At 41.0% G+C, this 18306-nt stretch overlaps 1 protein-coding gene across 1 annotated transcript in view; it reads right to left on the reverse strand.

Annotated features, from left to right (window-relative positions):
* Positions 1–12719, reverse strand: part of LOC121951930 (voltage-dependent L-type calcium channel subunit beta-3-like) — a 47759-nt gene extending 35040 nt beyond the window's left edge. The window contains exon 1 of the mRNA XM_042498424.1: positions 12672–12719. Within this exon, the coding sequence (XP_042354358.1) occupies positions 12672–12719 (48 nt within the window). The remainder of the gene's footprint in view (positions 1–12671) is intronic.
* Between the last annotated feature and the right edge of the window lie 5587 nt (positions 12720–18306).

An 18306-nucleotide genomic window follows, 5' to 3' on the forward strand; every position in this document is an offset into this window, starting at 1 on the left:
GGGCTTTACTAAATCTGCTCCATGACACCTCAAATCTCCTCCAGCGAGAGCCAACACTCCTCCAGTGCAAACAAAACACTCAAACAGAGTCCCTGCTTACTTTGACTCCCTCTAAGCACAGCTTGCTGTGAAGTTACATAAGGCGGTCAGATCATTATTGTGCTGCTGAAACGAGCCACCCATGGAGTACATGAAGAAGCTCAAATATTCTCCGCGGCACATCCGCTGAAACATTTATACACTCTGTAAATTATGCTGCGTTCACATGGAATCCGGCAAACCGGATGCCATTTTAGTGAATGGGAGCAGGATGGTAAAAATTAGGCTTGGCCGGCAGAGAATACCGGAAATACTAACTGCAGACAGCACAGCCATCCAAAGTTTAAAATTTTTAACTTTTTGTTGTCCTCAGCAACTGAATTTTCACCCAGAGAAAGAGAAAACATGGCAGATCTGGACAACAAAAAGCTAATAAATTTGATGCAACAGCACCGGGTCTTGTGTATAACTGATACTAATTCACGATCCATGTTGGAAATCAATGAATAAATTACTTTTTTGAGGAAATTTAACTTTCTTTATGTTTTGGAGGGAATTTAACAATCATTTTAAGTCTAAATAACTGATACAAATAATTTTGTAAATGTGTATCACATATATATATATATATATATATATATATATATATATATATATATATATATATATATATATATATATATTCTTGGTTTTTTGTTCATTGTTTTTTCATTTTTATGCTCATTTTCAGGTAATTTTCTTGTAACTTTTTTACAACTTTCATCCTAATTTTTGGGACCATGCCTTGGTAATAACTGTAAATAAATGTTATAACTTGAAAAAGTGACACTTAAATTTTTACGTTGACTGAATTTGAGAAGACAAGTTGAATCATTACAAATTTACCTCAACTTGTCTTCTAGAAATCATTCAACCTAAAATTTTAAGATAGCTCTGACACCAGCTTTTTTAAGTTCAGGCAATTAGTTTCTTTTTACAGTGAATCAAGCTGCTCTACTCAATACCACTGCATGCTCAACTGAGATTTCACCTTGCTCCTATTCCAAATCGCTCACCACTCAGTCAGTGTCCTTTTGAAAGTACTTTGTAAACTACACTGTCCTGCTTGCAGAAGTCAAATTTTGACAGAAAATAGTGTGTGCTGATACACAGATGAAAATTGGAGCAGGATGGAGCTGGAGATAAGGCAATGCTCCAACTTTAAAAAAAAAACCAAAAAAAAAAACCAACAACAACAACAAAAAAAACCTGCTCTCCGCTCCATCCAAAATCCTTCCGCTCAGCTCTGGGCACAGGCAGCGGAAATGATTTATTTTTACCGGCATAATGTGAATATGGCCTCAGAATGAACATGGTAATGCACCAACCCAATCACCAGGACCAATGTTGACAGTGAACTTCTGCAAACCAATGTTTTGTGGGGGCACAACTGTGGCAGGAAAAGCATCTATGTCTCGGAAAAGAAAATGACCGCTTTTTGCGCCACAATCCTGGATGAAAAAGTACATGTCTAAGTAAATCACATTTTGTGCCTAAAAAGCCTCTGGGAAAAACAGCAATGAGTAGCAACAGACACCCGTGTTCTTTGCCTAAAAGGTCAGTCCTTCCAAGATTTTGTGATGATTATGAATTATGATGAATTAATGCAAATTCAGCCAGTCCCTCTGAATTCTGTGCAACCTCATGATTTTTTCAGATCACCTCAACTTAACTGCGAATTTATTCAAAACAGGCAACATTTCATCTTATTGTATGGTTGTGCGCAGCTTATTGATCCCCTCAGCCTCTCTGTTTATCATAAAATTACTGCTGCGGGCCCAGAACTCTGTGACCGGAGTCACACACAAACAGTGACAGGGCTAACTGTTAGCATCACACTGCTAACATCACCCAGCGGTTATTTAGTTGAGTCGTTTCGGGGTCAGTGTGAGATTGACGGCTTGGTGTCAGATGTTAACTGCTGCAGCAGGGCTTTTGCCCAAGTGACAAACTATGACGAGTGGGCATGAGATCACATTGCGTTGTGTTAGCTTGTGCTATCCGGGCAGAGAGAGCAGGAGGAGAGCCCATCACGGGACGATTCCTCAGTGTGAAGTCGAGCAGCATTAACAGCTGATCGCCACAAAACAGTCATTACTACAACCCAACCACCAAAATAGATTCTAATCCTGTGGAAAATACTGAATGCTCCTAATAATACACTCCAAATCAGAGATGGCATCACAACTATTTTTTACAATTTTCACTTGCTCCTGTAATTTCAGTATAAAAATAAGCCTATAAACACTGATTCATGCATCACAGTTTTTTTGGAAAAGCTGCCATGAAATCATTTGTAGCATTTTAGGCCACAACAATCACAAAAACCATCCAGGACATCTTTGAAGGATTGAAAAGCTGTGGTGTAGTTTCTATTTCTTTTTTTGGTCTACAGTTTTGCAAGTGTCTCGACAAAAGGAGACATGTCTCCTCTTCCTCCACCTCTAAAATCAGCTTATACATTACATCACTTTAAAAATGTCAGCATGATGTGTAAAAAAACGTTAAACTACGGAAAAGTTTGTGGTATGCAGAGTATAGGGTGCCAAATGTAATTATTATGTAAAAAAAAAAAAAAAAAATCATTAAATCTAAATGTTATTCGTCTAAATGTTAAATGTGAAATCAATATTTTAAATCTAAATGTTAAATCTATATCTAACAATGAAATGTTCGCCTGGCCCATATTCGCTGACCCAGCATTTAAAATGTATATTTAACATTAACATTTAGTTTACCATTTACATCTACAATTAGATACTGAACATCTACATTCAACATTTCATATTAAGATTTAATATTCAGGGGTGTCCGGTGCCTCAGTGGCTAGAGCAGGTGCCCCATGTACAGAGGCTTTGTCCTTACTGCAGTGGCCGTGGGTTTGATTCCAGTCTTGGCCCTTTGCTGCATGTCATCCCATCTCTCTCTCTTCCTCCTTTCACGCTTGAGCTGTCCTGTCTATTAAAGACTAAAAGCTAAAAAAAAAAGTAATGTTTTACTTTAAAATTTTTTCATAAATTTTCCATGATATGAACATATTGTTAACACTTGCATATAATGTTTTTTAATGTGATTTTCTGCCTCAAAGGTTAGGAAAATTGGCTGAATGTAAGGAAAGTGTTCCAAATATTAAAAATCAGTCACCGAATGTTTTCATTCGGCACCCCATTGCAGAAACGTACCAGCCGACATTTTCTTCTGGCAATTGGGCTGAATGTACAGTGTTACATTGTGATCGTACACCTGATCGTGCATCGTTCACAGCGCCACTATCATACGACAGCGTAAAGAATCCATCAGTCATCTAATTCTCGTACACAGCACACGCGTTTATGTCCACATGTGCTCTCACACATACATAAACAAACATCTGTCCCTAAGCTTCTTACAACCAAAATGTGCGTGTGCGTGTGTGTGCGTGTGTGTGTTGTCAATCTGCAGACAGTAGTGGAGGGCAGAGATTGATGGCACGCACAATTTCAGGCAAAGCTCCAGACCTCGGCCCTCCACTCTGCCCTCCACTGTGTCCACAGAGCTAGAAACCACACATCTGCCCTCAAGTTAAAAAAAAAAACCAAAAAAACCCCCTGAATTCATTATTGCGTGCTACTGGACGCAACCAAAACGTATTTCCATTAAACTGTGGTCATGCAATGTCAGCACATGTTAGCCCCTCCCATTTCACACTCATTGATTTGAGTCCAATCAGCACCTTTTCTTTTTTCTGTAAATGCTCATTTATTTCTCAGCTGGCTGGGCAGGATGGTGTAAAGCAGGCTCCAGGAGAGCACAGACGGCTTTAGGATAGTTTTGACCGCACAGCTGTTGAACACATCAAGCCAGCTGTGCAAAAGAGCCATCAAAGACAATGGTTTTATCTGCTCCGAGTCCTAAATTAAGCCTATAAAACATGCCTTATCTTTGGTTCAAATCTGTGCTTTGCATAAGCACGATGCCAAACTGCTGTATGTCGAAAAGCCTAAAAATATATATGTAGCGGTCGTGATGAGAAATTACAGCCAACGATAACAAATTCCAAAGCAGATGAGGCTGACAGAAATGAAAAAGCACTCAAACTGAACTTCTATAATCCACCAACAGCACTCCCACCCCCCACCCCCCCTACCAACCAACCAGAGGCAGTACTCACCCAGGAGACATTTTTGTTCTTGGGCACTTTTGACATGGCTTGCAGACGGACAGGCCAAGGGCCCGAGTCCTGAAGTACTCCTCACACACACAAAGATCCCAGTCCACCTTCAGCAGCAGCAGCCCGCTCGGACACGGAGACGGGCTTTTCATTTGCCGTCCTCCACTGTTTCCCCCTCCTGTGCCAACAACCCTCACCAGATTTACATCTGCCTGGAGCGTCGCCCTCCAATCACACCCGGCTAAACATGATCCAAAACTGACTCAAGAAGGAGGAGGAGGAGGAGTGGGAGTGAGAGGAAGAAACAAAGCTAGGATAACTCCAAACGGCCCGTCAGAGGCAGAAATAGAACCGGCAGAAAAGTTCCTTCACCTGAATCCTCCTCTTCCTTCTCCTTTTTCAGTGGCTGTCTGCTCTCTTCAGATTCATAAACCCTGTATGAATATGCAACCAAACATCTGGCTGATGCCCCTCCTCCGTGATGCCGGAGGCTGGGGCCAGCAAACGGCCAATCCTGCCCTCCTAACATCTGGGAGAGGAGAGATTGAGAAGAGTCAAATGGAGGGAAAGAAAAGAAAGGGAGGAATATGTTGATAGATATGAGAGAGGTAGGAGAGCAGAGCCGGAGTGAGTGAGTGTATATAGAGGGAGTGAGGATGGAGGAGGTGGAGGAGGGGGGACAGACGGCTGGAGAGGGCCAGTCGGCGGAGGGCACAGCGGGCCGAGGCAGATTGGAGAGCAGGTTACTGATCCCTAACATGAGATTATAGAAGAAAAAACATGCTACATTCAATTGGTTGTTGTGAAATACAGAATATTTCACCAGAATTTCTTCATTGTAATGTAAAAAAGCACACTTGTAATTTTGCACACTGTATGATTGTGTCGATGATCATGTCATCTCACATGTTTTATTTTGACAGTGCAGTGATTGGTCTTGAGAGAGAAAGAGATGAAGGACAGAATAGGAGAATGATGAATGTCTCTCTCTGCCTACTCCAAATGCAGACACAGTTTTATTAAAAGATTCTTTTCTTGGATTTTTTTTTGGCTTCATTGTATAGTACAAGGTGAAGTGTGACAGCAAAGGGGGGCGGGGGGCGATATGCAGCAAAGAGCCCCCTGTTGGAACCAAACTGGGCGGCTGCAGTAAGGACTCAGAACATGGGCCGCCTGCTCTCCAAACTCAGCCTTAACATCCCCCCTCCTGGAGTCACCACGTCCTGAATATACTGTACTCTAAGCAGCTGCAGAGGGACCATTAGGCATGTTTTTAAAGTCTTTGTTAAACATTTTAGGAAATGTGCTTATTATCTCCCTTTTACAGGAGTGACATCAGAATCAGAAATTCGTTAATGATCCCCAGGGGGAAACTGTGGTTCGTTACAGTCGCTCTGATGCCAGAAAAAGCCGAAAAAGCCATTTTGGAAAGAAAATTTCCCACTATGTTTAATTGTTAAGTGTAAAATGTATTATGAGTAACAAATTGCACTTTGATTACCCGTATCTACTAAATTATGACAGAAAATATATCACAACCTGAATGCTTCTTCCACACAGACGCGGCACGGCTAATTGCAACAGCTTCATTTTTTCTTTAACTTATAAGCAATTAATGTAAGCCCCCTTTACTCCTCGAAACTGCATTTCTAAGAATATGAAAATAAATAAATAAACCGCTGAGGCTGAGCAGCCCTGAAGAGCTTTTTTGGTCCTACACAGAAACTCGTCTGTGATCTACAATTCTATCGCCTGCGGTGAAGTAGGAAATAGCAGTGTGAATGCTGAGTGTGGAAACAAGTCAATACGAACACAGCTTGCAGCGTGTTTACCAAATCCACGGGATTTTGATTCAGCGTTATAATCAATGTCCACCTTAGCGCTGTATGGATCTGTGGTCCCTATGGATTCACCTCGACAGAAAAGGGCCACGCAGGAGGAAAAAAAAACACAACTACCTCTGCAGTATAAAAAATTCAAGAGGTGCTGCACATGAAATGAAACTGGAGGCAGAAATGTGGAACCAAAAAAGTCCAAAAAACACTGGAGGTGAGCTCACAGTGGAGTGTATTTCCTGTACCTTAATCAAAACTCAGCAGGATATTCTGGTCATGCCTTGAGAATATTCCAGTGCTGTAGTGTCTCCACATAAATCTCCTTCAGATTTAAGACTATGCATCTGCGAGCGGCTGAATGAATTTCAGTAATCACATTTTAAAAGCCTGTCTCAGTGACCGTGTAGGAATCCAGGTAACAAGAGAAACTCACTGCCACCACTCGAAAATTAGACAAGTATGATAGCCCCCATCTGTGACGTTATCTGTTCACTTGAATCTTTAAGCCTCTCCCAACAGTCACACAAACTCGTGCGCGATTATCAACATCCGTGACAATCCTGCTCAAACTGATGATCAGGTACACAGCAGGTAAATCCAGGTTCTGTCTGTTCCATGCACAGTAAAATAATGATTTTATAACAATGACTTCTTTCAAATTCTTTCTTAATTCTTCCTATTGTGAGGATGACTGTTTACACATGACTCATTAGCTGAAATCCCCACCAAAATAAAGCGATATTCGGTACTGACATACTGAAATACGAACACATGAGGCATGCTAAGGGAGAATTCACTTAAGTTAAGAGTTATGAGATTTATTTTTGTGGAGCTATATCTTATTTGGTAGACAAACTATATTCTCTGATTTATTCAGACAAATAAGTTAAAATTAAGAAGTACATAATGTGGTGCACCTGCCCATTAACCCTTTGAAACCTGAGTAAATTAGTTTGATTTCGTTCAAAAACTTGAAAAAAAGGCAATGAGCAACTTCCCAAGAAATTGCTCAAAAAATTGCAAGAAATTAGTACAAAGTCACAAGAAAAATACCAGGAAAAATAGCAAAAATAGGAAGAAAACAGAAAAAATTAAAACGAGAAAAGATTTTCCACTAGTTCTTTGACAATTTTCTAATATTTTTTTCTCTTTTAACAAATTTCTTGCATTTTGCTCAACATTTCTTGCTAAATTGAACAAACGTCTGAATGTTGCACAAATAAATCGATAGTAAGTCTAGTAAGTCTAGGTTTAAGGGTTAAGGTCAAGGATGGTTTCGATTGCGGAGTGATATGAGAGGAGTTAAGTGATGAATCATCTTGCTGTGTATTGAGTTGAGTGATCGTTGTCCTACTGATGAAGCGGACATTAAAGTGACGGAGAAACTGAGAAGACGTTGTTCCCGTTCTTTCCTTACCCACAGCCCTTGAGTAAGTCAACTTATAAAGTTAACACAGGAAGAACGCAGCCTTACACTAACTATAAAAACATGAAAGGAAATTTTGAATCTTCCCATAAAATGATCTTTTGGTTCCTAACAAGCCTCTAAAGTACAGCATGCTTTAAACACTGACACACTTTATGAAAGGTGGGCAAATGGTTAATGGACCCGTACTTGTATTGTGCTTTTCCAGTCTTCTGACCTCTCAAAGTGCTTTAATACTACATGTCACAGTCACACACCTCACAAAGTACACACAATGTGCCTCTTACTACTTGATAAAGATATGTGAACTGGAAGAGCCAGGGACTGAACCGCCAATCTTCTGGTTACTGGATGATCAACTCGACGCCTTGAGTCACAGCAGAAGCCCGAACAGAGGCATTAACTCTCAAACTGTGCAAATTGAAATTGCCAATATGAAATTGACCTGATGAAAACATGTCAATTAAAAAAAAAAAAACATTTCTATGCACAAATGAGGTGGCATTTCAGACAATTAAAAAATGCCAAATTTAGCAAAACTGCAATGGTAACACTTTTTTTCACTTTTATAGGTCACATGATGCTATGGCTATGCCCTTGTCGATAAGGAAATGGCTCCCTAACTCTTTAAAAGTTGAGCGGATCATTCAGAAGTTTTGAATCCACAATTCCTCTGTGAAATCGTGGACTATCACTCCCCAGAAATCCCTCATACGTAGCCATGTATGAGGGGCTTGCCTTTTCATTATAGCTCGCATAACACGCCTATGTCACCTTCAATTGGAAATAACGATGGCTAGTGCAGTGGCTGCAATAGAAGTAAACCTTTTGGACATCCATCGGCATGCTTCTTGGAATTCTGTCACGAGAGGAGAAGTCGCAGAACATCATTCAATGGAAACGCAACTGTGTTTTATCGACATTTTGAAAATATTGTTCAAGTTTTGAGAAATAATTCTCAATAATTAATCGGTTATAGGTCAAGGTCCAGATAGGACGGCACTTGAAGAGGGATGGCAGGTTAACAAATGGGAACTCACTTTGCTAACAAGGGGGAATGTGTCTCCTCTCATCCACACTCAGACCTCCTCTTGACTGTATATAGCCTGACAAATCGCCAGACCAAAGAACAAATGCAAGTTAGTCTGGAAGCTCTCTGTTCATTTCAGTTTCCAAGAAGGCTCATCAACTTCCCTAATTTTGGAAAGCTCTCGATGCAACTAAAAAGATGTACAACCAATCAGAGCAACAAAACAACATGTGACATAACAATGAATGTATTTCTCAATAGCCCTCTTCTGGGGCCCCAAGTGTCTTCACCTACAACCTGTCAATTTAATACAAACCAACCACAGACTTTAAATGACCACAAAGAGACATAGATGTATGGAACTGCAAAGAGATACAAAATCACTGCAACAATGGGCAAAAAAAACACAAAGAGACAGAAAATGAACAAAAGACAGAATTACCTTAAAGAGGAAGTAAACAACTACAAAAAGATACAAATCACCAAAAAAAAAAAAAAAAAAAAAAAAAGATGCTGAAACATCACAGAGTCTGTTTGTCTTGTTTCATGTGCGGAAAAGGTGGTGAGGCCTTTTGCAAATCTGTGCCAAGAAGCCAACTGTCTAGTAATTCGCACATGGACATCACGCTAAGTCACAGAAAAATGTATACAGACTATAGCATACAGAGATGAACTGTGATGGTGCAGCATAAATATGTCTGTGAATGAGTGTTTCTGTTCCTGTTGCCTTCAGAATTTGAAAATAATACCTACACACAAGTTACACATGCAAACATATCGGTTGTTTTTCGATAATGCTTGAATAACGCTCCGCTTCACTAAGCAGGGTTCCCCACACATTCAACTGTGGCGGTCTGCCACAATTAAAACATCTGCTGCCACAAATAGATTTTCTATTTTTGGAGCTGGACCGTTGATTAGGAGCGCTGTTGAAGTATCATTTGGTTATGCATTTCACCGCACTCTCAGAGCACAGAGCGTACTGTGGGCACAGATGGTGCAGCTGTGCATCAGGCGCATTGAAAGTGAAACTTAACCATTCATTCTGCTGGGTCTGAAAGTTTGCTGCGGCTTCTCCTCTTATCCACTGTCCTGATCAGCTCTGACTGGATCGAAAGATCAATTGCCTACCCCACAAGTTACAAACTGCAACTGAGGAAAAAAAGAACTCATGAAAAGCTTCACCTGAACGGTGCTCACAAAGCTGCAAAAACTAAAACTCAGAGAGGGGACACAGAATGATATAAAGGGACACACACATTTAAAAGACAGAAAAACCAAAAACAAAAAGTTTGCTGTCATCCCCCAGTTGTCAGCTACCACCACACACACACACACACACTCTGGGGAAACACTGCTAAGCTAGGTTTATGCTCGCCTTAGTGTCCCCATCATGAGGTTGTGTGAACAGAACATGATGTCGTCATGTATTTTGCATAAAACACAAAGGCTCCACAAGCTGTCAGTCATCATAACAAGCCCGACACATATTATGTAAATGTTTGTGATCGGCCCGACCCGGGCCAGGTCGGCTGAAAATCTGTCTGAACAGGAGGTGAACCAGACGCATCTGCCAGAACAAATAAAACATGAGGCTGCAGATTTGACTGGTTCCCAGGGCCAGGTTAGACTATATACACTATAAATTGAAGCCAAAACGCCCCCAAAATAAAAGATGACATTCCCTCCTTGCTACAACACACAGTGCAACATTTGTTTATGCCTTTTGGCAAAAGGTCTTGCAAGTTAAACTGTCTCACCTGACTTCATACAGTGTTCAGAGAAGAAATGACAACTATCTTAACAACCAAATGTTATGTTTTACCCTTTGAAACCTGGGCAAATTGACTTGATTTTTTTTCCCAAAAAACATTGGAAAACGCAATGAGCAATTTAAGAATAAATGACACAGAAACTAGCAAGAAATTTGTAATAAAAAAAAAAAGTACAAGAAACTTACCTGAAAATTAGCACACTAAAAATAAACCAATAAAAGGAAGTGATCTAAAAAGGCTGCTTGAAATTGATGATAATTCTTTAAAATTAATTGAAAAAATATAGAAAAAATGTAATCATGATTATTTAAATTGAGTTCTCTGGATTTTTTTCCCTAGCTAAAAAAATTCTAAATGTGTTAATTTCTTGCAATCTGAAAGAGATTTCTTGCCAAGGTGTTATCTGCCTTTCCCCCCATGTTTTTGAAAGAAAACAAACCAATTTTTTCTCAGGGTTCAAGGATTTCAATACTTCTTGAAAGGCATCTGAAAGTAGTGCAAGAAAAGTGATGTGAATTCAGGTTTCATAGGGTTTAATTGTAAAGATGTTAAAAATGCACACGAATAAGGAGGAAGTGTTTCCCTCCAACAATTTTAAAACAAGTTGACACAAATGTTAAGAAGAAAAAGTCTAATTTATTTTCCCCCCTGACATATCTTTGTTTTTCTTCCTGAGGTTTCAGCGGATTTATATAATGGGAGTGACTGAGCCCTGCCCTTCACCTGTTGGCCGAGCTTTTCGGACACTGACGTTAGAAGAACAACTAAAGCAGAGAACAGCAAGATGTCTCAAGATCCTTCTTTGAGCCAGGACAGCACTTAAGGTAATCCAGCTCTGTTCTCTGCCAGCAAAGGCCACACCTGGAGGGGCGTTTCTTTAAAGAAGTTATTTTAATAAAAATGTTATATATTTATATATATATATATGAATTTGAAATGGTTCGTGGTTTGTGCTGGAAAGTGTAGACAGTGTGTTATTTTTACTTTGAGCAAAACTAACATTTCCCAATATATAAGAGTCAGAATGTGATAAATCAGAAATGTTTCCTAAACCAGTGGATTCCAACCTTTTTGGAGTGACGTTCCCAACTCAGTTGAATCTAAAGCATTTCTTAGAAGCACTATGAAAGAAAACCAAATATATCAAAATAAAGAAGGAAAGAGTGAAGAAAAATCTATTTTCTCGGGGGGGTTCTTTTATCATCGCTGACTGCGTAGGTCAGCAAATGGAGTGAAAATAACGGCTGACTAATGTACTTGCACAACATTAGGCAGAAGCACATTTCACCATTTCTCAAAAATCTTTTCAAGCTTGAGCGCATCTAAACAACACATTTTGCTGATATATTTAACTTCCTTACATTTACATGCTCAGTTTCTACTTGTGCTAAATCCGTCACGACCACACAAAAGCAAATGACACCACACTGCCTGCTGTCCCTTACATCCCACTTCTCGATGTGTCACTGCTTTTGCGCGGCCTTAAGTTTCTCTCCTGGCTTGTTGCTGAGGTGGGCACACATTGCATGCAGCAGAACGGCATGTGGTAATCTGCGAGGCTTTGCGCTGACAGCCTATTGAGTACTGAGGGCTGACAGTAAGCCTATTTCATGTAGGAATGTGGCTGCGATAGGGGTCCTCCGCAGTCAGCGCCATCACACAATGCACAGAGACTCTGTGGCATCAGCTGCAACAGGACTTAACGGAGGTTGTGTGAAGAGAAAAGCAACAATAGCGATGAAGCGGCAGACGCACTGGCAGAGAGGAGAGGAAAAGAGTGGAAAGATAAGAAGAAAAAGAGAAACAGGTGGAGGAGAAACGGTCCTCCCTGCTCCTCTCTGTCATTGAGAGGACAGTAAAACCTGGCCTGTAATGAGATAACTGCACCTGTCTGTCCTCCCCCGCTCCTCTGCTCCTTCAGACAGCTCAGCCAGGACACATGATATGAGGAGGACAGCTCTTTGAAGCATTTAAAATCACCCAAACTGTTGCCTCTCAATGGCAAACCAAATGTGAAAGCATCCCGTTCATATTATTGGCTTTTAGGTAATGTTTTCATGTAGTCCTGGACTGGGATCAATACAACAATGCTGTTTGTCCCGATAACTGCAGCCCGGCTAAAAAGTCACATAGACTAAGAAGTGAACACCTTAGCAGCGAATAACAGGTTGCAGGAGTCTCACACCTGCAAGTAGATTATTGTGCCTCCAGACTGCAGATGCAAAGGGCTGTAAATGTGACTGAATCATGCAAAAGTATACAGTGAATGCACACATATCACAGCATCATAACGTGGCTCTGATGTATCACTCCCCTCCTCGCTGCTGCTGTTGCTATGGGATCAAAACATGCAAGTGATGCTGCGATGGTCACTTACATAGGTGGACTGCACTCTCCGCCAGTGTCCCAGCCCACAGCAATACATCAAGACATCCAATTGCAGGGGGGGAAGAGGAGGGGACAGGCCGATGGAAGCCTCCGGGGCGGGTCGTCTCAGGCCAGGCTCGCACACAGGATCCTCATGGCACAGGTGATCCACCTGATCGCCACCTCTTCGGGGAGTTTCGGCTAAAAAGACTCTCTTTGTGTCCACAGGTTCTCTGATCACCTGGGCGTTCTCATAAGTTACAGATGAGTCCAGACGTCTCACAGCATCTTCAAAGTCCTGCGCTCTGTCCCGTGGATGTGCGGAGAAGTGCGTATGTTTTCGTGTGCTCACCTCATCTCAGAAGGACAGGTGGTTCCTCTGCCATCCTGTGTTTATTTACCCTCCCACCACCACCACACCTCGCACCTCTCTCTGTCCCGAATCGCCCTGTTGAAAACCCTCCAGGCTTAAGCCCCCCGAATAGTCTTTCTCCAAAAATTAAATGTCATTTTCTTCTGTGTGTGTCTCTCAGTGCTGGACAGATTTATCCAATCAGAGCTCTCGCATCACTCCACATCCGTCTGTGCCTGTATAACCGTCTATCTCTTCCTTGTAAGCCCACCCTGGGAGTCTAGATTTTCAGTTTCTCTGCGATTTTCTTCCTCCTCCTCCTCAAAAAAATCTCAGCTCTATAGCTCCTCCTCCAGTCTCCCTCCAACACGCTGCTTCCCTCTCTCAGGAGTCCTCTCTCATCAGGAGCGTCCCTGCTTACCTGAGTCACTCTTTGCACTCCTGTTGTGACTGTGTCTGCACGTGTGTGTGTGTGTGTGTGTGTGAGTGTGTGTGTCTGTCTCTGTGTGTGGAGGCTGCAGCCGAAAGCTCACCGCTCTCCCTCTCTCTCTGTTGCCATGCTAGAGCAGGTAACATTCGGCTAGCGCAGGAGACACACAGCCTGAATTCAAATGCGCCTCCAGCCTCTCAGATTTACAAAGCCTCCACCCCTCCTTAACAGCAACCCCCCCCCATACCATCTCCCCTCCTCCTCCATCATCTCTCTATCTGTCCCCTCTTTTTTCCTCCCCCTCTCTATCTTATTCTCCTCATCTCTGTCCACAATGTCTGCACCGTCTGCCTCCACTGTTGCTTCATTTTGTGTCATTTCTCGCCTCTGCTGCCGCGCTCTCGCTTGTTTTTCATGTTACCTTGAGAGTGGGATGAGGAGGCACCGGGGATAATTCTGCCTCTGCTCAACGCTGCAAACATTTCCCCCCTTTTTTCAAGCCATTTCTGCCCATAATTGAAGTGAAGAAAATCTACTGCTATCAACCTGTTTCCAAAGAAAATCAACTTGTTTGTTAAGTACAGATACAATTTTTTAGACTGTAAATGTAATCTTTCAAGGCAACGCTTTCAGCCTCGTATAGACTGTGAGAGTTTAGCAATCTTACTAGTTTAGTGCAGGCTACACTGTGCAACATGGATCTAATAAACTTGGGGTACGACATCAGGTTTGATGTATGCAGACCGTACAATGACACTGAATCGCAGACTACAATGTACATACATTGACATCAGTACGCAAGAACAAAACGTTGCCGGCGTGCGACATCCACCTAAGCTGCTGTATTGTTAAAAAAAAATGTGAAAAAACAAACTGAGCCTTCACTATAGTTGCATTTATGTGTGTCAAAAAAGCCTGAAGAAGAGGAGGAGAATGTGGATGCCGTCATGGCTGGGAAAAGAGGCCAACTTGGCGTGTCAATTTAGAGTTCAAATTATTTATTAGCATTTACTAGCATTTAGCATTCACTTGTCACGCTGATCAGTGAGTCATTTCATGCTGCATTTCTATTGGTTGGTTAGTAGACGTAGGTGGTAACAGCAGTCAGAATTGGTCACTGCAGATTTCTGACACTCTCAGAATTTTATTCCAGGCTGTCTTTGATTGCACGACCATGAAAACAGCCATCCTTGAACTTCTCTCACTGTGCGACACATAATAGGACCACCATGTTAGAGCCATGACCAAAGTGTCTTTCTCACGGATCATCTTCCCTCTGGGACAGCCCAGAATCGCACAAAGTATACCGGGCCTTCAATAGCCACTCTAGAGGCTGTAGCTGTTCACGGTGACGCATTGACCAAAGTGCCAATAACAGTATGCTATCATGCTTACAATGAGAACATCAACATGTTCATGTCTAGTTAGTAATGCTTACACTATCTTAGATAATTAACCAAATAAACAAAGATATTTGGTCATGAGATGCAACTGCTCCAGGATTTGCCATTAAATCTAGCAAAATCCGAGTAAAATACTGCTAATGCTGTTGGAGTCTTTCCCCAAAAATGTTTGCAAAAACTTGCACATTCAGACAAAAAAAAATAGGTACTGGACAACAGATAATACAAGAGCAGAGATAACAGAGTATGCACAGTAGACCATGCTCCCATGAATATTTAATGAAATTACCACTGATGTGACGTTTTGAGCTACATGCTCATTGCTCAAGAGTCTCAGAGGGAATGCAGTTCAAATAAGGCATGCAAAAGCTTTGCAAAAGCACGGACATGCAGACGACAAAAAACTAGGTGCCGGACAAGAGAAGGAGAGCATGCAGCTGGAGAAATCACCTCGGAGCTAATTTACAAATATACAAAGATATATTTCAGAGCATGAGGGAAAACTTGACCTGTTCGTGGGGCTAGATTAAAAGTCAGAGGATCCCCAAAGTAATTTTGATTTGTCCTCCAGGCAACAAGGATATCCGTACAAAGCAAATGGCAAATTCAAAGGCTGACAAATGAAGCCAACATGGAAGTGCCAAAAACTGCAGTTCTTTGAATGCCCACTAGAGGCTGGCTCCAGATGCCATGCAATCCCTGTAGAGTGGTGAAGTAATGAGTCCTAAAATGCAGAAGTCTGTTAGCTTTTAGCATTTCCAGTTCCCTTGTCTTAAAGTCATAACATTCAGGCTATGGTTCTGGCATGTGTATGTTTCAAAATGAAGGAACATGCACTTGATTCAAGTTTAGAAAGCACTTCAAATGATTTGATTTATTGGAAATGTGTTGAATTAATGCAACTGCAGCGGCATAATTTTTTGTCCCGATTTAATAAAATTAGACACCAAGTACTCAATTTCAGACTTTTGCATGCTGAATATGAAGTTATAAGTGGATGAATTAATGCAAATCATCTCTAAGCATGCATGAAAAGTTCATTTTATGACAAAAAAAGAAGGAAATGAAAGCTTCTGCCTCAGAGAACTCTTAGGAGTTGAATGTGGCTCTTACAGACTCAGATAAAGAGGAATAGATGCAGGCTGTTGCTTTTTCCTTTGATCATTCGGAGCATTCATTCTGTGTCACGGGAATAAAAAAAAAAAAAAGTGCTCTCCAGACTGCCAACATGACTGTAAAATGGCCACAATAACTCAAGCTGCACTAATGCTTTCTTGCAGATTATAGTATGAATCATTAAGGAGGAGGCTGATCATGGCTGTGGGGAAATTAAGGGAAGTTAATTTTAGTTTTCATACCAGTAAATGAAAGCAGGCCAGCTCTGCTCCGTCCCTGCGAATTACAGCTGTGTCCCGTCACTGGCTGTGTATATCATTACACTATATTCCCGCCCAGTGTGACAACAGCGATTCACCCAATTTATCACCACGTATGCAGACGGATATTTGCTGCCATTTTTCATATTCCTTCATGTTTTCCCTTTTTTGAGGGGAAAAACAGGAGCCACGATTTGGCAATTCCCTTAAACAGTTTATCCCGCGGCCCTGGCTCATCCATCAGACAGACAAAGACCAAGTGCTCCATGGGGTGTAATTCTGTCAGACGTGTCCTGGTGGAGGACTGCCGATTATACACTAGTGTCTCTCTATGGCGTTCTGTATTGATACAGCCACACACATAGCCCAAGGTTACAATTCAGTGAGTTATATAGCCATGAAAACACATAAACCACCATGGTGCCTGCACCACAGGCAAAAGACGAGGGTGAGATGCTAATTTGCAACAGCCAAGGACAAAGCGAGAGAGTTAGATGAAGCAGGACACAAAGAAAATATATCCATCTGCTGGTTCTGCGATAGAGGCGAGCATTAGAGAGAAAAACAGATTCAGAGTCTTCAGTAAAGCATACACAGCGGGTGGTTGCAGAGAGGAGTAACCCTTTGTGTTGCAGAACACAAACCGGTTGACAAATTAAGAGAAATAAACCTAAATAAATGAGCCACAACAACTGCAGATGCTTTTTTTTAGAGGAGGTACCGTCATGGCTTGGTTTAGGGACGGTTTACTGAAAGCAATAGAAATAAATTAATTCATTCATTAGCTCTTATTTCTACAGAAGAGTATTGAGTACCCCAGTAATGAGTCCTTAAACCTTGGAAACGACTTAGCATTTTAGCGCCTCCAGTTCCTTCTTCTCAAAGTCACTGGGTTTTTTAATGGGTTTTTGGCTAGAAGCATGAGGTCTGTTGTTAACACAAGCTTAAAAGACTTTCACATTTTGTTATATGACATGAAATACATAAGTAAATACCAAACTTGCAAAACTTTGAAGCTTTAATGTGTCTTAAAAAAATATATCTAGCAAGTGGCTAAATGAGACAACAGAACATCATAAAACCGAACTGCACTGACCACAGCTTTACAGCCTCGCAGTGGTGGTGACACAATTGCAGTGTAGTTCATTAGCTTAACTTTTGCTTTTAACTTGTGGGGATTACATTTAGGCTGCAAAAATCCTAAAACTTGCCTTTATTATTATCTTGCTAAACAAAATGTGTAAGTATCGTAAATGTTTGTCTACCACAGAGCTTATTCTCTGCAATTATCCAAAATCCAATGGAAAAATCGCATAGGCTTTTCGGTGAGGAAACCCTGATACGGTCATCCCTGGGGCACTCTATTAGAGCCAAACGTAAGGTGGTAAAAATGAGAGGAGCTTAAACACACATAACTGGAGACTTCACTTTGACTTGTGTGCCACGAATTCATAATTCATTTTCCTTCTATCCTGAATCAACTAATGTTGAAGCTACTTCCTCGTTTGACATTTAAGGTTGCGCAAACAACAATAAGCTGAGGCTAATATTAACACTGTCAGCAAGCTAATGCTTAGCTAGTGTTAGCTTACCTGCTGAGTAATAAATACAAATTTTAAAAAGCACAGGGGTTTTGTAAAGTTAATTGGACCAACTTGGACAGAAATGTTCTGCAAATTACAAGAATTTTGAAGATTACTAATTTCTTGCTATTTTGGGGTTATTTCGAAGTTTTGAGAGAAATAAAGCCACTTTGCTCACGTTTGAAAGGGTTAAACAAAAGGTTTTTTTTTTGTTTTATCAGTCTTTGTATTATATTAACAAGTGCAGTACATATTCTTTTTAAAAGTAGCACGTAAACATAAAATTAAACATCAATAAATAAATTTGGATTCCAATATGTCACATAAAAATAAGAAAATTTGGCTCACGGTACAGAATCATTTCTACACTTTGATTTGGATGAATGGCCAGATAACACATTTGCAGCCATTACAATTCAAAGGATGTTGTTCCTGATCATCAGTACCAGCTCCATGTTTCTCTGCTGCTCCCGACACATAAATACACCAACTGTTGGGCCA

Source organism: Plectropomus leopardus, chromosome 12 (assembly GCF_008729295.1).
Source record: "Plectropomus leopardus isolate mb chromosome 12, YSFRI_Pleo_2.0, whole genome shotgun sequence".
In the NCBI taxonomy this organism is placed as follows: domain Eukaryota; kingdom Metazoa; phylum Chordata; class Actinopteri; order Perciformes; family Serranidae; genus Plectropomus; species Plectropomus leopardus.